Here is a 22,273-nt window from a genome sequence, read left to right as displayed (position 1 = left end):
CACGGGCACCCAAAGGCCCCTGGGGCACAGGTCCACGGGCACCCGAAGGCCCCTGGGGCAGAGGTCCACGGGCACCCGAAGGCCCCTGGGGCACAGGTCCATGGGCACCCAAAGGCCCCTGGGGCACAGGTCCACGGGCACCCGAAGGCCCCTGGGGCACAGGTCCACGGGCACCCGAAGGCCCCTGGGGCACAGGTCCACGGGCACCCAAAGGCCCTGGGCACAGGTCCACGGGCACCCGAAGGCCCCTGGGGCACAGGTCCACGGGCACCCAAAGGCCCCTGGTGCACAAGTCTACTGGAAAGGTCAGGTCCCACCAAGACTGGGTCATCGATTGGAGGGAGGGGGGGGGGGGGGGGGGGGGAGAGAGACAGCGAGGGATGGGGGGGGGGAGGGGGAGGAGCTCCCTAGTCCAGAGGTCCCGGGACAGAACAGATTAAGAGCTAGAGCTGGTGAGCAGTCTTGGTTTCCAGTGTCCAGGGGAGAGGAGAGCAGCTTCTGAGGATCACGAGAATCCAGAACCTGGCAGGCCTGCTCCATCACAGGGCACCGTTAGAGGGACCAGGAATTGGAGGAGGAGGCAATCCATCAACGGGTCAGCGGAGTCCACATACAGCTCAGCCATGAACCAAGCGATTGGCGGGACGGACTGAACGGCCGCCGACGGGAGAGGCAGCCTTCCTCCAGTCTGGCTGCGGTCACCCCGCCGGCCAATGGGGCGACGAGAGCGGGAGGCGGGCGTGGTGACGGGTAACTGCGACCGATCAACAGGAGAGGAGGGTTCAGAGGAGCGTTGGCGGAGAGAGACGGGGACAGTACAACCCAACGGTTGACCTTTAGATAAAGATCAGGCAGGGAGCTCCTAGTGGGGTACCGCAGGGATCGGTGGTAGGACCCCAGCTATTTCACAATATATATTAATGATCCAGACGAGGGAACTAGATGTAATGTCTCCAAGTTTGCAGACGACACAAAGCTGGGTGGGCGTGTGTGCTGTGAGGAGGATGCCGAGAAACTCCAGTATGATTTGGACAGGTTGGGTGATTGGGCAGAAGCATGGCAGATGCATTTATCCACATTATACTGCAAGGTTATCCACTTTGGTGGCAAAAACAGGAAGGCAGATTATTATCTGAACGGCAATAAATCGGGAGAAGGGCAAGTGCAACGAGACCCGGGTGTCCTTGTGCACCAGTGGCTGAAGGTAAGCATGCAGGTGCAGCAGGCGGTTAAGAAGGCAAATGGTATGTTGGCCTTCATAGCGAGAGGATTCGAGTGCAGGAGCAAGGATGTCTTGCTGCAGTTGTACAGGGCCTTGGTGAGACCGCACCTTGAGTATTGTGTGCAGTTTTGGTCGCCTTATCTGAGGAAGGATGTTCTTGCCATGGAGGGAGTGCAGCGAAGATTCACCAGACTGATACCTGGGATGGCAGGAATGACATACGAGGAGAGATTGGGTCGATTGGCCTTATATTCGCTGGAGTTTAGAAGAATGAGAGGGGATCTCATTTAAACTTATAAAATTCTGACAGGACTGGACAGACTAGATGCAGGAAGGATGTTCCCGATGGCCGGGGAGTCCAGAACCAGGGTCACAGTCTAAGGATAAGGGGTAGGCCATTTAGGACTGAGATGAGGAGGAATTTCTTCACCCAGAAGGTGGTGAACCTGTGGAATTCTCTACCACAGAAGGCAGCAGAGGCCAATTCATTAAATATATTCAAGAAGGAGTTAGATATAATTTCTTAATGCTAAAGGGATCAAGGGATATGGGGAGAAGGCAGGGACAGGGTACTGAATTTGGATGATCAGCCATGATCTCATTGATTGGCGGAGCAGGCTCGAGGGGCCGAATGGCCGACTCCTGCTCCTATCTTCTATGTTTCCTTCAGATGGCCAATCGTCTGCTCAGCCTCTGGTCTTGGGAGTCGAGGCGAAGATCTCTGGGGAGGGAGAAGCAGAGGCAGGCCAAACACCGCCACCTCCCCTTCCCCGCCTCCCCTCACGTGACCTTCGATTTTCCGCTGGGGCGGGGGGAGACCCCGTCGGCAGCGCGCTGCGCCCCGCTGAGGTTCAACCAGGCGTCCACGATCAGGACGCTGGGGATCACGATCCACAGCCCGTTCAAGAAGACGAAGTAGAACCAGAAGTAGAGCGGGTGCCCGAACTCGCTGTGGCTAAAGCCATCCCGGTACTCGGTGAAGAAGTAGAGCACGTCTCCGTACAGCTGGCCTGCGGAGCGAGGACAACAGTTAAAACACGCTCCCTCCACACTGTCCCCATCAAACACTCCCAGGGCAGGTACAGCACAGGTTAGATACAGAGTAAAGCTCCCTCTACACTGTCCCCATCAAACACTCTCCCAGGGCAGGTACAGCACGGGTTAGATACAGAGTAAAGCTCCCTCTGCACTGTCCCCATCAAACACTCCCAGGGCAGGTACAGCACGGGTTAGATACAGAGTAAAGCTCCCTCTACACACTCCCAGGGCAGGTACAGCACGGGGTTAGATACAGAGTAAAGCTCCCTCTGCACTGTTGCATCAAACACTCCCAGGGCAGGTACAGCACAGGTTAGATACAGAGTAAAGCTCCCTCTACACTGTCCCATCAAACACTCCCAGGGCAGGTACAGCACAGGTTAGATACAGAGTAAAGCTCCCTCTACACTGTCCCCATCAAACACTCCCAGGGCAAGTACAGCATGGGTTAGATACAGAGTAAAGCTCCCTCTACAGTGTTCTGTCCCGGACCCCAGCGGCAACTTGTCAGCGAGGTCCCAGATTCCTCCCTGACGCTACTCCACCTGTGTGCGTCAAGCAGCGGTCTCGGCACTGTCGCCCTCCCTCCCTCCCACCGCCCCGGCCAAGGGCTCACGTCCGGCAACAGAAACCTCCAGGGCCTTACCCAGGGAGACGATGAGCTGCAGGACGAAACGGTACGGCTTATTCTGCAGGAAGGCCACGACAGTCCAGACACTCAACGGGCCCCAGGTCCAGGCGGTGATGGTCTCCATGCACACGGTGAAGTTGTCAGCACTGCAGAGAGCGAGAGATGGGAAACGTCATAACTACGAGCCATCACCCATCAACCTTACGGTGCCATTCTCGAATATAATCCCTGTCCTATCGATAACCATAAAAGTAAACTCTATCACTATTTTTAAACATTATGATGTTATGATCACTATTGCCTAGATGCTCCTCATATGCTTACTTCATCTGCTTGGCTTCATATGCCATTACTAGATCCAGCAGTGCTCCCTCTCTTGTTGGACTTAGGTAATGGGTAAGAAAGGAGTCCTGAACACTAAAATCTCTATTCATTAGAACATAATTAGGAGCATAAGTCGGCCATTTGGCCCCCTCAAGCCTGCTCCGCCATTCAATAAGATCGTGGCTGATCTTCGACCTCAACTCCACTTTCCCGCCCCGATCCCTCGATTCCCAAAATCTATCGATCTCAGCCTTGAATATACTCAACGACGGAGCCTCCACAGCCCTCTGGGGCAGAGAATTCCAAAGATTCATCGCCCTCTGAGTGAAGAAATTCCTCCTCATCTCAGTCCTAAATGGCCGACCCCTTATCCTGAGACTGTGACCCCTGGTTCTAGACTCTCCAGCCAGGGGGGAAAACAGCCTCTCAGCATCTACCCTGTCAATCCCCCCTCAGAATCTGATATGTTTCAATGCGATCACCTCTCATTCTTCTAAACTCCAGAGCGTATCGGCCCAATCTACTCAATCTCTCCTCATTGGACAATCCCTCTCATCCCAGGGATCAATCTAGTGAACCTTCGTTACACCGCCTCCAAGGCAAGTATATCCTTCCTCAGATAAGGAGACCAAAATTGTGCACAGTACTCCAGGTGTGGTCTCACCAAGGCCCTGTACGTGTTTCATTTAAAAACAAATTTCATAGATTTCCCAACCACAGAAGGCAGTTGAGGCCAATTTATTAAATATATTCAAGAAGGAATTGGATATATTTCTTATGGCTAAAGGGATCAAGGGATATGGGGAGAAAGCAGGGACAGGGTACTGAATTTGGATGATCAGCCATGATCTCATTGAATGGCGGAGCAGGCTCGAGGGGCCGAATGGCCGACTCCTGCTCCTATCTTCTATGTTTCTATGTCATATTCTTTCTTCCACTTTCATTCCCCTACTAGGTGGTCTGCAGAATACCGCTAACAACCCAATTGATCCCTTCTGACCCTTTGTCTCACTTCTGTTTCTATCTTAAAACTTATCAGGAAAGACTGAACAGGCCGGGGCTCTTTTCTCTAGAAAAGAGAAGGCCGAGGGGCGACCTGATCGAGGTCTTTAAGATTATGAAGGGGTGTCGATAGGGTAGACGTAGAGATGATGTTTCCACTTGTGGGGGAGACCAGAACTAGGGGCCATCAATATAAGAGAGTCAGTAATAAATCCAATCGGGAATTCAGGAGAAACTTCTTCACCCAGAGAGTGGTGCGAATGTGGAACTCGCTGCCACGGAGTAGTCGAGGTGAATAGCGGAGATGCATTTAAGGGGAAGCTGGATAAACACACGAGGGAGAATGGAATTGAAGGGTATGGTGATGGGGTGAGATGAAGAGGGGGCGGGAGGAGGCTCATGTGGAGCAGGAACACCGGCACGGAGCAGATGGGCCGAATAGCCCGTTTCATTCCCCCGTTTATTCTGGGTCCAGACTCCTGCTCCTTGGGGCTGCCTGGTGCCCACCCAGGTCCCAAGTTCAACCCTTGTTCAGCAAAAACCAAAAGCTGGGTCAAAGAGGTCGGTTTTAAGGAGGAGGAGGAGGGGCGGAGAGGTTTCTGGAGGGAATTCCAGAGCTTAGGGCCCTGGCGCGGTCGCCAATGGTGGAGTGATGGAAATCGGGGGGGGATGTGCAAGAGGCCAGAATTGGAGGAGCGCAGAAATCTCGGAGGGGCTGGAGGAGGTTACAGAGATAGGAGGGGAGTGAGGAGGTCATGGAGGGATCTGGAGACGAGGAAGGTAATCTCAAGCGGAGGGAGCTGGGCAACTGTCTACAGTCACTATCCAGCAACTCCCCATCCTCTGAAAAGGCGGGATCAGGGTCGGCTGTGGGATCTCCCACAATGGTTGGGGGAGGAGGGGGGGTAATGGGTCTGCTCAACCTCGTGTTCCTGCAACCCCAGGCTAACTTACTCCCCCTTACAGAGCAGAGGTACAGCTCCCGCTCCTCTCCTGAGGGAATGTTATTCGGAGACGGGTTTATCCTAGATTCCGGGCAGCGATTGGAAGGTCCCCATTGAACTGGGCGCAGGGCAACGAGAAGCCCATCTCGCGAGGCGAGGACGTATCGTATACTCACGTGACATATCTGCTGTCCCCCTTGGCATACTCCTTCCCTGCAAGGAAAACAGAAAAGGATGAATGACTGAAGCTGGACCATCCAGAACCCAGTTATACCGCTCATCTCGCCAGAGCCCAGCAACCAAACATGGCAAGAAGCAGCTCCCTCCACCCACATCCCAACCGCCTGGCATGCCCCACTTTCCCCAACACCCCTGGCATCTGAATTAAACTCCCTTCTCAACCCCTTCCCCCCCGATTGGTGCAATCCCTTCACCGCCCTCCCATTATTCCCACCCATCTCTCCCGTAGTTCTTCCCTTGACCCCCCCCAGTTGCCCCTTTCTCACCCTCCGAACCAGTCTTGTGCCACCCGCTTCCTGCTGCGCCCCCTTCCTCCTCTACAGCCGTCTCTCCCCCCCTCAACTTCCAGTTGCGCCCTCTTACCACCCCCCCACCACCCCTTCTCCAGATGTTCCTCAGCCCCTCAACCCCCAATTGACCACTCACCAAGCTCAATGGCCCTGACACCCCCTCAACCACAGTTCCCCCTCCCTCGCACGTCACCCCCGAATTGACCACTCAACCCTGTAGTTGACATCTCACTCCAAATTGACCTGATGACCTTTCATCGCCAGTTGCCCCCTGAACCCTCAATTAACCTCAGCCCCAAGTTGACACCCCAATTGACCCCTCAGCCCCTAATTGACCGCTCACCCCCCATTGAACCCTGACATCCCCCAATTAACCCAAGCCCCTAATTGACCTCAGTTGACCTCTCACCCCAGTTCCCCCCGACACGCCTCAGTTGACCCACCAATAGACCTCAGCTCCTAATTGACCTCTCACCTCCCTTAACCCCCAATTAACCACTTAGCCCCCAGTTGACCCCGACACCCCCCAGTTGACCCACCAATTGACCTCAGCCCCTAACTGACCTCGCACCCCCCAGCTGAACCCCGACATCCCCCAAGTGACCTCAGACCGCCCCCAGTTGACCCCTTACACCCCAATTGACCTCTCGGACCCTAATTGACCTCACCGCCCCAGTTGAACCCTGACATCCCCCCCATTGACCTCACCCCCCCCAGTTGCCCCGACCCCCCCATTGACCACTCACCCCCCCAGTTGCCCCTGACCCCCCATTGACCGCACCTCCCCCAGTTGCCCCCTGACCCCCCACCTCCCAGTTGAACCCTCAGTTGACCCCTCATTGACTTCTCACCTCCCCCAGTTGAACCCTCACCCCCCAGTTGACCCCTCATTGACTTCTCACCTCCCCCAGTTGCCCCCTGACCCCCCCCTCACTCACACAGCTGGGAGAGCAGGGCCTGCTCCCCGGCCAGCTCCCGGTAGCGGACACTGAACCAGCCCTCCACCAGGCCGTGGATGGCGGCGCACAGGGCGAACCAGCAGACGGCGGCCCGCCGGCCCCGCGCCCGGACCCCGGCCGCCCGGCCCAGCAGCCAGGCGGCGGCCAGCAGAGCCCCGCAGGCGGCGGCCAGGACGGCCAGCAGGCTCCAGGTCGGCCGCTCATTGGGCCGGTAGCCTGGCAGCCGCAGCTCCCGCGGCCAGTACGGGTGCGGAAAAATCCCCCTCCCCGGCTCCGACTCGCCCATGGCCGCCGAAGGCATTAAGGAGCCCCGCCCCACCGCCCCAGCTATTTATACCCAGCCCCGAACGTCGGCCTCCACCTCCTCCAATCACAGCCCCGCTCCTCCGATGGACGCCTCTCTCCGACAATCAGCGTGCGAGTCCGACTTGTCAATCAACTCCACGTGGCCACCCCACCCGCCCCATGACATTACAATGAGCGAGGCGGTTCTTCCTACTCTGATTGGTCTCCCGCCCCGCACTTTAATCTGATTGACGCCTCTCTCCGCAAATCACAACGCGAAGCCGGCTGTCAATCACGAATACCAAACAGCCACACACCCCCACGTGGTCCCTATCGCCTCACACTGGTTCCCCACCCCCCGCACGATGGACTCGACCAATCAGATCACCGGTTGTGTTGATTGACGGCGGCCGCTGGCGAATCACCGGCCGAGCCCACGTGGTCCCGCCCAGTGACAGTGGGCGTTTCTCAACTCCCCCGCACGCACCACCCTGGTCCGATGCCGCTGATTGGTTAGCGAGGCCTCAGATCATCCCGGGGTTGCTGCGGCAACGCGACTGAGGGACAAGGGACCAATCGCAGACCTGATGCAAAGTGGTTTTGCACCGACTGGGAAATTTGCAAATGAGTTTGCACCAACTGGGAAATTTGCAAAGGAGTTTGCACCAAATGGGAAATTTGCAAAGGGGTTTTTGCACCGAGCGGGCAATCAGAGTAAAGATGGTGGAACCTCCCAGCTCTTTGCAAATCATAAAATTCCCCTCCATCCCTTTGCCCCTCAGTGAGCTCCCTCCTCTGGCCTCCCCTCCCCTTTCCCCGTAGCCCTGCAAACTCCACCTCCGTAACATCGCCCCACGCCTCAGCTCATCCGCTGCTGAAACCCTCATCCATGCCTCCGTTAACCCCCAGACTCGACTATTCCAACGCACTCCTGGCCGGCCTCCCACATTCTACCCTACGTTAACTCGAGGTCATCCAAAACTCGTCTGCCCCCCCCGTGTCCTAACCTGCACCGAGTCCCGTTTGCCCATCACCACCCCCTGTGCTCGCTGATCTACTTTGGCTCCTGGTTAAGCAACGCCTCGATTTTAAAATTCTCATCCTTGTTTTCAAATCCCTCCGTGGTCCTCGCCCCTCCCTATCTCTGTAACCTCCTCCAGCCCCTACAACCCTCCCTATCTCTGTAACCTCCTCCAGCCCCTACTGTACCATTATGCCCGTTGCTGCAAGAACCAAGTGCAACAAAGCAAGGTCCATGCAGTAGATGAAAGCGACATAGAGGAGTTCAATGTAGATGTTGTGTCTGAAAACAAAAAAGAAGAAAGAGACTGGATGTTGACACTAAAAGTGAATGACATACACATTCCATTTAAATTGGATACTGGAGCACAAGTTAATGTGATATCAGAGACTGATTTTAAGAAAATTAGACCCAGACCAAAGATACATGGAATCAAAGTGAAAGTGACAGGATACTCAGGTACTGAAATACCAGTGGAAGGAAGATGCATTGTCAAAGTAGCACACAAGGACAGAGAGCACACGCTAGCATTAATCGTGGTGCCAAAGGATGTGCAAGCCATACTAGGTTTAAAAGCCTGTGAGAGACTGAACCTGGTAAAGAGAGTCCTCGTTGTGGAAAGCGAAGGAGAGACAGTCTATGATGAACTGAATGTTGCGTACACACCGGGTAAGCTGATGTATACAGCAGACACGTTGTCCAGAGCTGTTGACCCAGGAGAGCCCGCAAACACAGTGAAAAGACTGAAGTACAAGGCAAAAGACAGTGGAACTGACTTCTACCAGAGCATGCTTGTATACCGCACAACGCCGCTCGAGTGTGGTAAGTCACCAGCCCAACTCCTTATGGGACGTCGGCTAAGGTCAAACCTACCCATCCCGGAGAACCTCCTCCAAACAAAAGAGGGGGAGAAAGTGAGGAAGTTCAAAGAACAACAGAAAGAAAAGCAAAAGTACTACTATGACAGAGGAACACAAAACCGACCTGAACTCCACACTGGTGACCAAGTAAGGTTCAAAGACAAAACAAACACATGGACTCAGAAGGGAACTGTCCTGAGTGAAGTTCAACCAAGATCATACACCATTCAGACAGATGAGGGTGCTGTTCTGAGAAGAAATCGTCGAGATCTTCTCATGGGACCAGCCACAGCAGGTCAAGAGACTGATACTGTTGAACAACCTGATCACACAGCTGAGAACCAATCATCTGAGGCAACAACTCAGATTCAAGGACAATCAATCAGAAAATCCTCAAGACGCGTGAAGCCTCCTGAGAGACTCATTGAGCAAATTTAAGGACTATTGTTATAGAAGGAAGTAATGTTATCTTATTCTTTCTTCAAGTTCTAGTGTATTTACATATTTCATGTGAACACACAAAGCAAGGTTAAAAAACCTTGATCATGATAATGATAATGTAAGTTCATTAAGTGTTACAGTTAAAATGCAGATTAATACAAAGAAAACATGTTGTTAGTTAAAAGTAAAATACATTTGTTTTAAGAAAAGGAGATGTAATGATATCAGCAAATAGTGATGTTATTTGCCTGTTTGATTATGGTGCCTTACCAGCATGTTTGCAGGTATTGATTACTTATGCCTGACCAGCAGAGGTCATGTGACCAAGACAAGCAAGGCAGTTTAAGTTTAGTTTCAGGTTCGTTCTAGATGGATTTTCTAACATGATGTCTCCTGTAAATGCTGTTGAACTGAGTTGAACAAGCTTTAGATTAAAACACATTCTCTTTCATAAATGTCTTGTCTTTGAACCCACAAAGAAATCAATACACCTACAACCCTCCCTATCTCTGTAACCTCCTCCAGCCCCGACAACCCTCCCTATCTCTGTAACCTCCTCCAGCCCCTACACCCATCCCGATCTCTGTAACCTCCTCCAGCCCCTACAACCCTCCCTATCTCTGTAACCTCCTCCAGCCCCTACACCCCTCCCTATCTCTGTAACCTCCTCCAGCCCCTACAACCCTCCCTATCTCTGTAACCTCCTCCAGCCCCTACACCCCTCCCTATCTCTGTAACCTCCTCCAGCCCCTACAACCCTCCCTATCTCTGTAACCTCCTCCAGCCCCCTACACCCCTCCCTATCTCTGTAACCTCCTCCAGCCCCTACACCCCTCCCTATCTCTGTAACCTCCTCCAGCCCCTACAACCCTACCTCTCTGTAACCTCCTCCAGCCCCCGACAACCCTACCTATCTCTCTAACCTCCTCCAGCCCCCTACAACCCTCCCTATCTCTGTAATCTCCTCCAGCCCCTACAACCCTCCCTATCTTTGTAACCTCCTCCAGCCCCTACAACCCTCCCCATCTCTGTAACCTCCTCCAGCCCCCTATAACCCTCCCTATCTCTGTAACCTCCTCCAGCCCCCTACAACCCTCCCTATCTCTGTAACCTCCTCCAGCCCCTACACCCCTCCCTATCTCTGTAACCTCCTCCAGCCCCTACAACCCTCCCTGTCTCTGTAACCTCCTCCAGCCCCTACAACCCTCCCTATCTCTGTAACCTCCTCCAGCCCCTACAACCCTCCCTATCTCTGTAACCTCCTCCAGCCCCTACGCCCCTCCCTATCTCTGTAACCTCCTCCAGCCCCTAGAACCCCCCCATCTCTGTAACCTCCTCCAGCCCCTACAACCCTCCCTATCTCTGTAACCTCCTCCAGCCCCTACACCCCTCCCTATCTCTGTAACCTCCTCCAGCCCCTACACCCCTCCCTATCTCTGTAACCTCCGCCAGCCCCTACAACCCTCCCTATCTCTCTAACCTCCTCCAGCCCCTACAACCCTCCCTATCGCTGTAACCTCCTCCATCCCGTAGACCCCTCCCTATCTCTGTAACCTCCTCCAGCCCCTACACCCCTCCCTATCTCTGTAACCTCCTCCAGCCCCGACAACCCTCCCTATCTCTGTAACCTCCTCTAGCCCCTACAACCCTCCCTATCTCTGTAACCTCCTCCAGCCCCTACAACCCTCCCTATCTCTGTAACCTCCTCCAGCCCCTACAACCCTCCCTATCTCTGTAACCTCCTCCAGCCCCTACAACCCTCCCTATCTCTGTAACCTCCTCCAGCCCCTACAACCCTAACTACCTATTCCTGCCTTTGCCCCATATCCTTTAATACCTTTGGTTAACAGAAAGCTATCAATCTCTGATTTAAAATTAACAATTGGCCCAGCATCAATTGCCGTTTGCAGAAGAGAGTTCCAAACTTCTACCACCCTTTGTGTGTAGAAGTGTTTCCTAACTTCACTCCTGAAAGGTCTGGCTCTAAATCTATGTCCCCTAGTCCAAGAGTCATAGAGTTATACAGCACAGAAAGAGGCCCTTCGGCCCATCGTGTATGCGCCGGCCATCAAGCCCTGTCTAACCTTGGTTAGACCACACTTGGAGTGCTGTGCACAGTTCTGGTCTCTATATACCTTGGTTATACCACACTTGGAGCACTGTGCACAGTTCTGGTCTCCATATACCTTGGTTAGACCACACTTGGAGCACCGTGCACAGTTCTGGTCTCCATATACCTTGGTTAGACCACACTTGGAGCACTGTGCACAGTTCTGGTCTCCATATACCTTGGTTAGCCCACACTTGGAGCACTGTGCACAGTTCTGGTCTCCATATACCTTGGTTAGACCACACTTGGAGCGCTGTGCACAGTTCTGGTCTCCATATACCTTGGTTAGACCACACTTGGAGCGCTGTGCACAGTTCTGGTCTCCATATACCTTGGTTAGACCACACTTGGAGCACTGTGCACAGTTCTGGTCTCCATATACCTTGGTTAGACCACACTTGGAGCACTGTGCACAGTTCTGGTCTCCATATACCTTGGTTAGATCACACTTGGAGCACTGTGCACAGTTCTGGTCTCCGTATACCTTGGTTAGACCACACTTGGAGCACTGTGCACAGTTCTGGTCTCCATATACCTTGGTTAGACCACACTTGGAGCACCGTGCACAGTTCTGGTCTCCATATACCTTGGTTAGACCACACTTGGAGCACCGTGCACAGTTCTGGTCTCCATATACCTTGGTTAGACCACACTTGGAGCACTGTGCACAGTTCTGGTCTCCATATACCCTGGTTAGACCACACTTGGAGCACCATGCACAGTTCTGGTCTCCATATACCTTGGTTAGCCCACACTTGGAGCACTGTGCACAGTTCTGGTCTCCATATACCTTGGTTAGCCCACACTTGGAGCACTGTGCACAGTTCTGGTCTCCATATACCTTGGTTAGACCACACTTGGAGTGCTGTGCACAGTTCTGGTCTCCATATACCTTGGTTAGACCACACTTGGAGCACTGTGCACAGTTCTGGTCTCCATATACCTTGGTTAGACCACACTTGGAGCACTGTGCACAGTTCTGGTCTCCATATACCTTGGTTAGATCACACTTGGAGCACTGTGCACAGTTCTGGTCTCCGTATACCTTGGTTAGACCACACTTGGAGCACTGTGCACAGTTCTGGTCTCCATATACCTTGGTTAGACCACACTTGGAGCACCGTGCACAGTTCTGGTCTCCATATACCTTGGTTAGACCACACTTGGAGTACTGTGCACAGTTCTGGTCTCCATATACCCTGGTTAGACCACACTTGGAGTGCTGTGCACAGTTCTGGTCTCCATATACCTTGGTTAGACCACACTTGGAGCACCGTGCACAGTTCTGGTCTCCATATACCTTGGTTAGACCACACTTGGAGCACCGTGCACAGTTCTGGTCTCCATATACCTTGGTTAGACCACACTTGGAGTACTGTGCACAGTTCTGGTCTCCATATACCTTGGTTAGACCACACTTGGAGTACTGTGCACAGTTCTGGTCTCCATATACCTTGGTTAGACCACACTTGGAGTACTGTGCACAGTTCTGGTCTCCATATACCTTGGTTAGACCACACTTGGAGCACCGTGCACAGTTCTGGTCTCCACATACCTTGGTTAGACCACACTTGGAGCACTGTGCACAGTTCTGGTCTCCATATACCTTGGTTAGACCACACTTGGAGCACCGTGCACAGTTCTGGTCTCCATATACCTTGGTTAGACCACACTTGGAGCACCGTGCACAGTTCTGGTCTCCACATACCTTGGTTAGACCACACTTGGAGCACTGTGCACAGTTCTGGTCTCCACATACCTTGGTTAGACCACACTTGGAGCACCGTGCACAGTTCTGGTCTCCACATACCTTGGTTAGACCACACTTGGAGCACTGTGCACAGTTCTGGTCTCCACATACCTTGGTTAGACCACACTTGGAGCACTGTGCACAGTTCTGGTCTCCATATACCTTGGAGAGACCGCACTTGGAGCACTGTGCACAGTTCTGGTCTCCATATACTTTGGTTAGACCGCACTTGGAGCACCATGCACAGTTCTGGTCTCCATATACCTTGGTTAGACCACACTTGGAGCACTGTGCACAGTTCTGGTCTCCCTATAACTTGGGGAGACCGCACTTGGAGCACTGTGCACAGTTCTGGTCTCCCTATACCTTGAAGAGACCACACTTGGAGCACCGTGCACAGTTCTGGTCTCCACATACCTTGGTTAGACCACACTTGGAGCACTGTGCACAGTTCTGGGCTCCATATACATAAGAAACATAACATAAGAAATAGGAGCAGGAGTAGGCCAATCGGCCCCTCGAGCCTGCTCCACCATTCAATAAGATCATGGCTGATCTGATCCTAACCTCAAATCTTCTATCACTCTCCATCCCACCCGAACCCATGTGATCTCCCAGGAGAGGCGAAAAACAGATAAAAAACCCAATGGCCAATTTGGGAGAAAAAATCTGGGAAATTCCTCTCCGACCCATGTAGGCGATCGAAACTCTTCCAGGAGATCACTCTGTCCCTATATTTTCTACGGTACTTACCTTCTGTAAAGGCGATCTCCACCCCAGCCAGGAACAGGAATAAAACCATCTCCTGAAATCTAACACAGAATTAGAACACAAGAAATAGGAGCAGAACCAGGCTACACGGCCCCTGGGTCCCCTCCACTACCCACAGGGCCATGACCATTCCGAACCTAGACTCATGTCCAATTTCCTGCCCGCTCCCCGTAACCCTTAATTCCCTTACCTTGGCTGGGTCTCTTTATCTTGAAAAGGGAAGGCTGAGGGGGTGACCTAATAGAGGTCTATTAAAATTATGAAAGGTTTTGATAGAATGGATACAGAGAGAATGTTTCCACTTGTGGGGAAGAGCAAAACTAGGGGCCATGAATATAAGATAGTCACCAAGAAATCCAATCAGGGATTCAGGAGAAACTTCTTTCCCCAGAGAGTGGTGAGAATGTGGAACTCGCTACCACAGGGAGTGGTCGAGGCGAATAGTATAGATGCATTTAAGGGGAGGCTGGATAAGCATCTGAGGGAGAAGGGAATAGAGGGTGACGCTGATAGAGTTAGACGAGGAACGACGGGAGGAGGCTCGAGTGGAGCATAAACGCCGGCACGGACTGGTGGGGCCGAATGGCCTGTTTCAGTGCCCTGTATTCTAGTTAATCCTATGTAATCTTTCCCCTGCAATTGTTCCTTTGTTCCACAGCAAGCGATTAGCACCGGCCAGCGGGGCAGAGGTGTGAGGTTTGAGGGAGACTATGGCGACCAGAAGCAGAGGGGGAGATTGTTTTTTTCGCTATGGCTACCTGTACTGTTAACATGGTTGATTTGTCTGTAAAATTTTACCAATGCATTTCTACTGTTAATCCTAAAGCTGATTTTTTAAGGCTTTGTTTTATTCAATTCAATTCAATTCAATTTATTTGTCATATATGCAGCAGACGTGTGTACTGCACAATGAAATGTTGATTTTTACAAGTCCGCCCAACATTGGAATAAAATTGCGGCTACTGTAATGTAATGGATTTATTGTGTAATTGAGGAGTTGTAACCAGTTCTACCAGATTTAAATAAATAATGTTTGACTCAAAAAATAGTAGCTGGGGAGCCGCGCAGGCGCATCAGCCACTCTGGAGGCAGCAGGTGGACTCAGGGAGAGAAAGTACGCATGCGCACTAGCCGGCCCCGGGGGGGGGGGGAGCGGACGCATGCGCAGTAGGCTGAAGCGAGTGGACGCATGCGCAGCAGGCTCAGCGAGTGGACGCATGCGCAGTAGTGTAGTAGGCTCAGCGAGTGGACGCATGCGCAGAAGGGTAGTAGGCTCCGCGAGTGGACGCATGCGCACAAGCCACCCGGGAGAGCGGACGCATGCGCAGTCCTGCCATGAGCGAGAGAGGAGGAGAGCCCGGACGCATGCGCGGCAGCATACCCTTTAAAATTTGCCCCTTTTAAAAAAAAATCTTCTTTTATTTTCCTCCTTCGCGACCTGTAGAATGGCTGCGGCGCCGGTAATGCGGGAGGAGCGAGCGGTGGGCCGCCTGTGAGCAGAGAGACGGACAGAGAGAGAGCGGGTGAGGTGAAGCTGGCCCCGGGGCCCAGGGACAGGCTTAAGGTGGAACCGAGAGAGAAAAAAAATATCCACAGATCCACCTCAAACCCGGCCACACACACCCCGGGCCCTGCAAAACACAACATGCATACAAAAAAACCCCGGCTCACCGGCTCCCAATCCAGCCCAGCCGCCACCCACTGGACCAGCCCTTCGCCCCTTGCCCCGCCCATCCACATCCACCCCCCCCCCCCCTGCCCATCCACATCCCTTCCCCCTGCCCATCCACATCCCCCCCCCGCCCATCCACATCCCCCCCCTGCCCATCCACATCCCTTCCCCCTGCCCATCCACATCCCTTCCCCCTGCCCATCCACATCCCCCCCCCCGCCCATCCACATCCCTTCCCCCTGCCCATCCACATCCCTTCCCCCTGCCCATCCACCCCCCCCCCCCGCCCATCCACCCCCCCCGCCCATCCACATCCCCCCCTGCCCATCCACATCCACATCCCCCCCTGCCCATCCACATCCACATCCCTCCCTGCCCATCCACATCCACATCCCCCCCTGCCCATCCACATCCACATCCCCCCCCTGCCCATCCACATCCACATCCCCCCCCTGCACATCCACATCCACATCCCCCCCTGCCCATCCACATCCCCCCCTGCCCATCCACATCCACATCCCCCCCCTGCCCATCCACATCCACATCCCCCCCCTGCCCATCCACATCCACATCCCCCCCTGCCCATCCACATCCACATCCCCCCCTGCCCATCCACATCCCCCCCCCGCCCATCCACATCCCTCCCTGCCCATCCACATCCACATCCCCCCCTGCCCATCCACATCCCCCCCCTGCCCATCCACATCCCTCCCTGCCCATCCACATCCCTCCCTGCCCATCCACATCCCTCCCTGCCCATCCACATCCCTCCCTGCCCATCCACATCCCTTCCCCCTGCCCATCCACATCGCCCCCCCTGCCCATCCACATCCCTTCCCCCTGCCCATCCACATCCCTTCCCCCTGCCCATCCACATCCCCCCCCTGCCCATCCACATCCCCCCCCCTGCCCATCCACATCCCCCCCCCCTGCCCATCCACATCCCCCCCCCTGCCCATCCACATCCCCCCCCGCCCATCCACATCCCCCCCCCTGCTCATCCACATCCCCCCCCTGCTCATCCACATCCCCCCCCCTGCCCATCCACATCCCCCCCCCGCCCATCCACATCGCCCCCCCCCCGCCCATCCACATCCCCCCCCGCCCATCCACATCCCCCCCCTGCCCATCCACATCCCCCCCCCTGCCCATCCACATCCCCCTCCCTGCCCATCCACATCCCCTCCCTGCCCATCCACATCCCCCTCCCTGCCCATCCACATCCCCCTCCCTGCCCATCCACATCCCCCTCCCTGCCCATCCACAATCCCCCTCCCTGCCCATCCACATCCCCCTCCCTGCCCATCCCACATCCCCCTCCCTGCCCATCCACATCCCCCTCCCTGCCCATCCACATCCCCCTCCCTGCCCATCCACATCCCCCTCCCTGCCCATCCACATCCCCCTCCCTGCCCATCCACATCCCCCTCCCTGCCCATCCACATCCCCCTCCCTGCCCATCACCACATCCCCCTCCCTGCCCATCCACATCCCCCTCCCTGCCCATCCACATCCCCCTCCCTGCCCATCCACATCCCCCTCCCTGCCCATCCACATCCCCCCTCCCTGCCCATCCACATCCCCCTCCCTGCCCATCCACATCCCCTCCCTGCCCATCCACATCCCCCCTCCCTGCCCATCCACATCCCCCTCCCTGCCCATCCCACATCCCCCCTCCCTGCCCATCCACATCCCCCTCCCTGCCCATCCACATCCCCCCTCCCTGCCCATCCACATCCCCCTCCCTGCCCATCCACATCCCCCTCCCTGCCCATCCACATCCCCCTCCCTGCCCAATCCACATCCCCCTCCCTGCCCATCCACATCCCCCTCCCTGCCCATCCACATCCCCCTCCCTGCCCATCCACATCCCCCTCCCTGCCCATCCACATCCCCCTCCCTGCCCATCCACATCCCCCTCCCTGCCCATCCACATCCCCCTCCCTGCCCATCCACATCCCCCCTCCCTGCCCATCCACATCCCCCTCCCTGCCCATCCACATCCCCCTCCCTGCCCATCCACATCCCCCTCCCTGCCCATCCACATCCCCCCTCCCTGCCCATCCACATCCCCCTCCCTGCCCATCCACATCCCCCTCCCTGCCCATCCACATCCCCCTCCCTGCCCATCCACATCCCCCTCCCTGCCCATCCACATCCCCCTCCCTGCCCATCCACATCCCCCTCCCTGCCCATCCACATCCCCCTCCCTGCCCATCCACATCCCCCTCCCTGCACCATTCCACATCCCCCTCCCTGCCCATCCACATCCCCCTCCCTGCCCATCCACATCCCCCTCCCTGCCCATCCACATCCCCCTCCCTGCCCATCCACATCCCCCTCCCTGCCCATCCACATCCCCCTCCCTGCCCATCCACATCCCCCTCCCTGCCCATCCACATCCCCCTCCCTGCCCATCCACATCCCCCTCCCTGCCCATCCACATCCCCCTCCCTGCCCATCCACATCCCCCTCCCTGCCCATCCACATCCCCCTCCCTGCCCATCCACATCCCCCTCCCTGCCCATCCACATCCCCCTCCCTGCCCATCCACATCCCCCTCCCTGCCCATCCACATCCCCCTCCCTGCCCATCCACATCCCCCTCCCTGCCATCCACATCCCCCTCCCTGCCCATCCACATCCCCCTCCCTGCCCATCCACATCCCCCTCCCTGCCCATCCACATCCCCCTCCCTGCCCATCCACATCCCCCTCCCTGCCCATCCACATCCCCCTCCCTGCCCATCCACATCCCCCTCCCTGCCCATCCACATCCCCCTCCCTGCCCATCCCACATCCCCCCTCCCTGCCCATCCACATCCCCCTCCCTGCCCATCCACATCCCCCTCCCTGCCCATCCACATCCCCCTCCCTGCCCATCCACATCCCCCTCCCTGCCCATCCACATCCCCCTCCCTGCCCATCCACATCCCCCTCCCTGCCCATCCACATCCCCCTCCCTGCCCATCCACATCCCCCTCCCTGCCCATCCACATCCCCCTCCCTGCCCATCCACATCCCCCTCCCTGCCATCCACATCCCCCCTCCCTGCCCATCCACATCCCCCTCCCTGCCCATCCACATCCCCCTCCCTGCCCATCCACATCCCCCTCCCTGCCCATCCACATCCCCCCCTGCCCATCCCACATCCCCCCCCTGCCCATCCACATCCCCCCCTGCCCATCCACATCCCCCCCTGCCCATCCACATCCCCCCCCTGCCCATCCACATCCCCCCCTGCCCCATCCACATCCCCCCTGCCCATCCACATCCCCCCCTGCCCATCCACATCCCCCCCTGCCATCCACATCCCCCCCCCCTGCCCATCCACATCCCCCCCTGCCCATCCACATCCCCCCCTGCCCATCCACATCCCCCCCCTGCCCATCCTCATCCCCCCCTGCCCATCCACATCCCCCCCCCTGCCCATCCACATCCCCCCCCTGCCCATCCACATCCCCCCCCTGCCCATCCACATCCCCCCCTGCCCATCCACATCCCCCCCTGCCCATCCACATCCCCCCCTGCCCATCCACATCCCCCCCTGCCCATCCACATCCCCCCCTGCCCATCCACATCCCCCCCTGCCCATCCACATCCCCCCCCTGCCCATCCACATCCCCCCCTGCCCATCCACATCCCCCCCTGCCCATCCACATCCCCCCCTGCCCATCCACATCCCCCCCTGCCCATCCACATCCCCCCCTGCCCATCCACATCCCCCCCTGCCCATCCACATCCCCCCCTGCCCATCCACATCCCCCCCTGCCCATCCACATCCCCCCCTGCCCATCCACATCCCCCCCTGCCCATCCACATCCCCCCCTGCCCATCCACATCCCCCCTGCCCATCCACATCCCCCCCCCTGCCCATCCACATCCCCCCCTGCCCATCCACATCCCCCCCTGCCCATCCACATCCCCCCCTGCCCATCCACATCCCCCCCTGCCCATCCACATCCCCCCCTGCCCATCCACATCCCCCCCCTGCCCATCCACATCCCCCCCTGCCCATCCACATCCCCCCCCTGCCCATCCACATCCCCCCCTGCCCATCCACATCCCCCCCTGCCCATCCACATCCCCCCCCTGCCCATCCACATCCCCCCCTGCCATCCACATCCCCCCCTGCCCATCCACATCCCCCCCTGCCCATCCACATCCCCCCTGCCATCCACATCCCCCCTGCCCATCCACATCCCCCCCCCCCTGCCCATCCACATCCCCCCCCTGCCCATCCACATCCCCCCCCTGCCCATCCACATCCCCCCCTGCCCATCCACATCCCCCCCCTGCCCATCCACATCCCCCCCTGCCCATCCACATCCCCCCCTGCCCATCCACATCCCCCCCTGCCCATCCACATCCCCCCCTGCCCATCCACATCCCCCCCTGCCCATCCACATCCCCCCCTGCCCATCCACATCCCCCCCTGCCCATCCACATCCCCCCCTGCCCATCCACATCCCCCCCTGCCCACCCACATCCCCCCCTGCCCACCCACATCCCCCCCTGCCCACCCACATCCCCCCCTGCCCACCCACATCCCCCCCCTGCCCACCCACATCCCCCCCTGCCCACCCACATCCCCCCCTGCCCACCCCACATCCCCCCCTGCCCACCCACATCCCCCCCCTGCCCACCCACATCCCCCCCTGCCCACCCACATCCCCCCTGCCCACCCACATCCCCCCCTGCCCACCCACATCCCCCCCCCTGCCCACCCACATCCCCCCCTGCCCACCCACATCCCCCCCTGCCCACCCACATCCCCCCCTGCCCACCCACATCCCCCCCTGCCCACCCACATCCCCCCCTGCCCACCCACATCCCCCCCTGCCCACCCACATCCCCCCCTGCCCACCCACATCCCCCCCTGCCCACCCACATCCCCCCCCTGCCCCACCCACATCCCCCCCTGCCCACCCACATCCCCCCCTGCCCACCCACATCCCCCCCTGCCCCACCCACATCCCCCCCTGCCCACCCACATCCCCCCCTGCCCACCCACATCCCCCCCTGCCCACCCACATCCCCCCTGCCCACCCACATCCCCCCCCTGCCCACCCACATCCCCCCCTGCCCACCCACATCCCCCCCTGCCCACCCACATCCCCCCCCTGCCCACCCACATCCCCCCCCCTGCCCAACCCACATCCCCCCCCTGCCCACCCACATCCCCCCCCTGCCCACCCACATCCCCCCCTGCCCACCCACATCCCCCCCCTGCCCACCCACATCCCCCCCCTGCCCACCCACATCCCCCCCTGCCCATCCACACCCCCCCTGCCCATCCACACCCCCCCTGCCCATCCACATCCCCCCCCTGCCCATCCACATCCACATCCCCCCCTGCCCATCCACATCCCCCCCCTGCCCGCATCCACATCCCCCCCCTGCCCATCCACATCCCCCCCTGCCCATCCACATCCCCCCCTGCCCATCCACATCCCCCCCTGCCCATCCACATCCCCCCCTGCCCATCCACATCCCCCCTGCCCATCCACATCCCCCCCCTGCCCATCCACATCCCCCCCTGCCCATCCACATCCCCCCTGCCCATCCACATCCCCCCCCTGCCCATCACATCCCCCCCCTGCCCATCCACATCCCCCCCTGCCCATCCACATCCCCCCCTGCCCATCCACATCCCCCCCTGCCCATCCACATCCCCCCCCTGCCCATCCACATCCCCCCCTGCCCATCCACATCCCCCCTGCCACCATCCCCCAGCATCACCCCCTGCCCATCCACATCCCCCCCCTGCCCATCCACATCCCCCCCCCTGCCCATCCACATCCCCCCCTGCCCAATCCACATCCCCCCCCTGCCCATCCACATCCCCCCCCTGCCCATCCACTCCCCCCCTGCCATCCACATCCCCCCGCCCATCCACATCCCCCCCCCTGCCCCATCCACATCCCCCCCCCCTGCCCATCCACATCCCCCCCCCCGCCCATCCACATCCCCCCCCCCTGCCCATCCACATCCCCCCCCCCCTGCCCATCCACATCCCCCCCCCCTGCCCATCCACATCCCCCCCCCCTGCCCATCCACATCCCTTTCTCCTGCACAAGATAGCAAAATACTGTGGATGCTGGAAATCCCAAATAACAACAGAAAACGCTGGGAAAAAACTCCGCAGGCCAGGGCAACATCCGCGGAGAGAGAAACAAAGTCAATGTTTCGGCTCGAAACCCTTCGTCAGAACTGAGAGAAAAAGGCAGGAAATGAAACAAAAGGCCAGTTTGGGGGCTGGTAAATGGGGGAGGGGATGAAAGGAGAGACATTGAGAGATAATCAAGGCGAGACGAGATGGTAATAGGTCAGGTAAAGAAACAAACAATGGCTCGAGATGAAGTGTGAAGTGCGCTGGCAGAGTGAGAGACAGTTGCCGTGTGGGAGAGAGGGAAAAAAGGAAAAGTCACAAACCAAACGTGTGGATAAAAAATATAAAAATATAATAGGGGCCGAGGTTATGATCTGAAGTTGTTAAAGTTGTATATGTTCAAGAAGGAGTTAGATATATTTCTCAAGGCTAAAGAGATCAAGGGATATGGGGAGAAAGCAGGGACCGGGTACTGAATTTGGATGATCAGCCATGATCTCATTAAATGGCGGAGCAGACTCGAAAGGCCGAATGGCCGACTCCTGCTCCTATCGTCTATGTTTCTATGTAACTCGATATTGAGTCCGGAAGGCTGTAAAGTGC

The 22,273-nt window shown here is 57.4% G+C and overlaps 2 protein-coding genes across 3 annotated transcripts in view; one reads left to right on the top strand and one right to left on the bottom strand.

Annotated features, from left to right (window-relative positions):
- Positions 1 to 226: 226 nt before the first annotated feature.
- ebp (EBP cholestenol delta-isomerase) lies at positions 227 to 6,936 on the bottom strand. Its single transcript, XM_085978866.1, has 4 exons — positions 6,630 to 6,936; positions 5,338 to 5,374; positions 2,907 to 3,037; positions 227 to 2,232 (listed from the first exon to the last, which is right to left on the bottom strand). Exons 1-4 carry the CDS (start codon positions 6,934 to 6,936, stop codon positions 2,003 to 2,005), a joined length of 705 nt encoding a protein of 234 aa, XP_085834992.1. The 3' UTR covers positions 227 to 2,002.
- An 8,271-nt stretch (positions 6,937 to 15,207) lies between these two features.
- The window catches only part of LOC147086708 (protein-serine O-palmitoleoyltransferase porcupine-like), a 48,669-nt gene continuing 41,603 nt past the window's right edge, over positions 15,208 to 22,273 (top strand). For both annotated transcript variants that reach the window (XM_085978863.1, XM_085978862.1), the window contains exon 1: positions 15,208 to 15,411. The gene's annotated coding sequence lies outside the window, so the exon portion shown is untranslated. The remainder of the gene's footprint in view (positions 15,412 to 22,273) is intronic.

This window comes from Somniosus microcephalus, unplaced genomic scaffold, assembly GCF_052327205.1.
Source record: "Somniosus microcephalus isolate GS21.2 unplaced genomic scaffold, FLI_Smic_1.0 unresolved_chr7, whole genome shotgun sequence".
Taxonomy (NCBI): domain Eukaryota; kingdom Metazoa; phylum Chordata; class Chondrichthyes; order Squaliformes; family Somniosidae; genus Somniosus; species Somniosus microcephalus.
This window is presented reverse-complemented; position numbering and strand designations above follow the sequence as displayed.

Bases quoted from the DNA above. Each gene is read 5' to 3' on its own strand.
- ebp (XM_085978866.1), bottom strand. From the start codon at position 6,936: ATGGGCGAGTCGGAGCCGGGGAGGGGGATTTTTCCGCACCCGTACTGG. The intron at 5,375-6,629 runs GTGAGTGAGGGG...TTTTCCTTGCAG, and splicing joins GGCCCTGCTCTCCCAGCTGT to GGAAGGAGTATGCCAAGGGG. The intron at 3,038-5,337 runs GTGAGTATACGA...CGCTCTCTGCAG, and splicing joins GGGGACAGCAGATATGTCAC to TGCTGACAACTTCACCGTGT.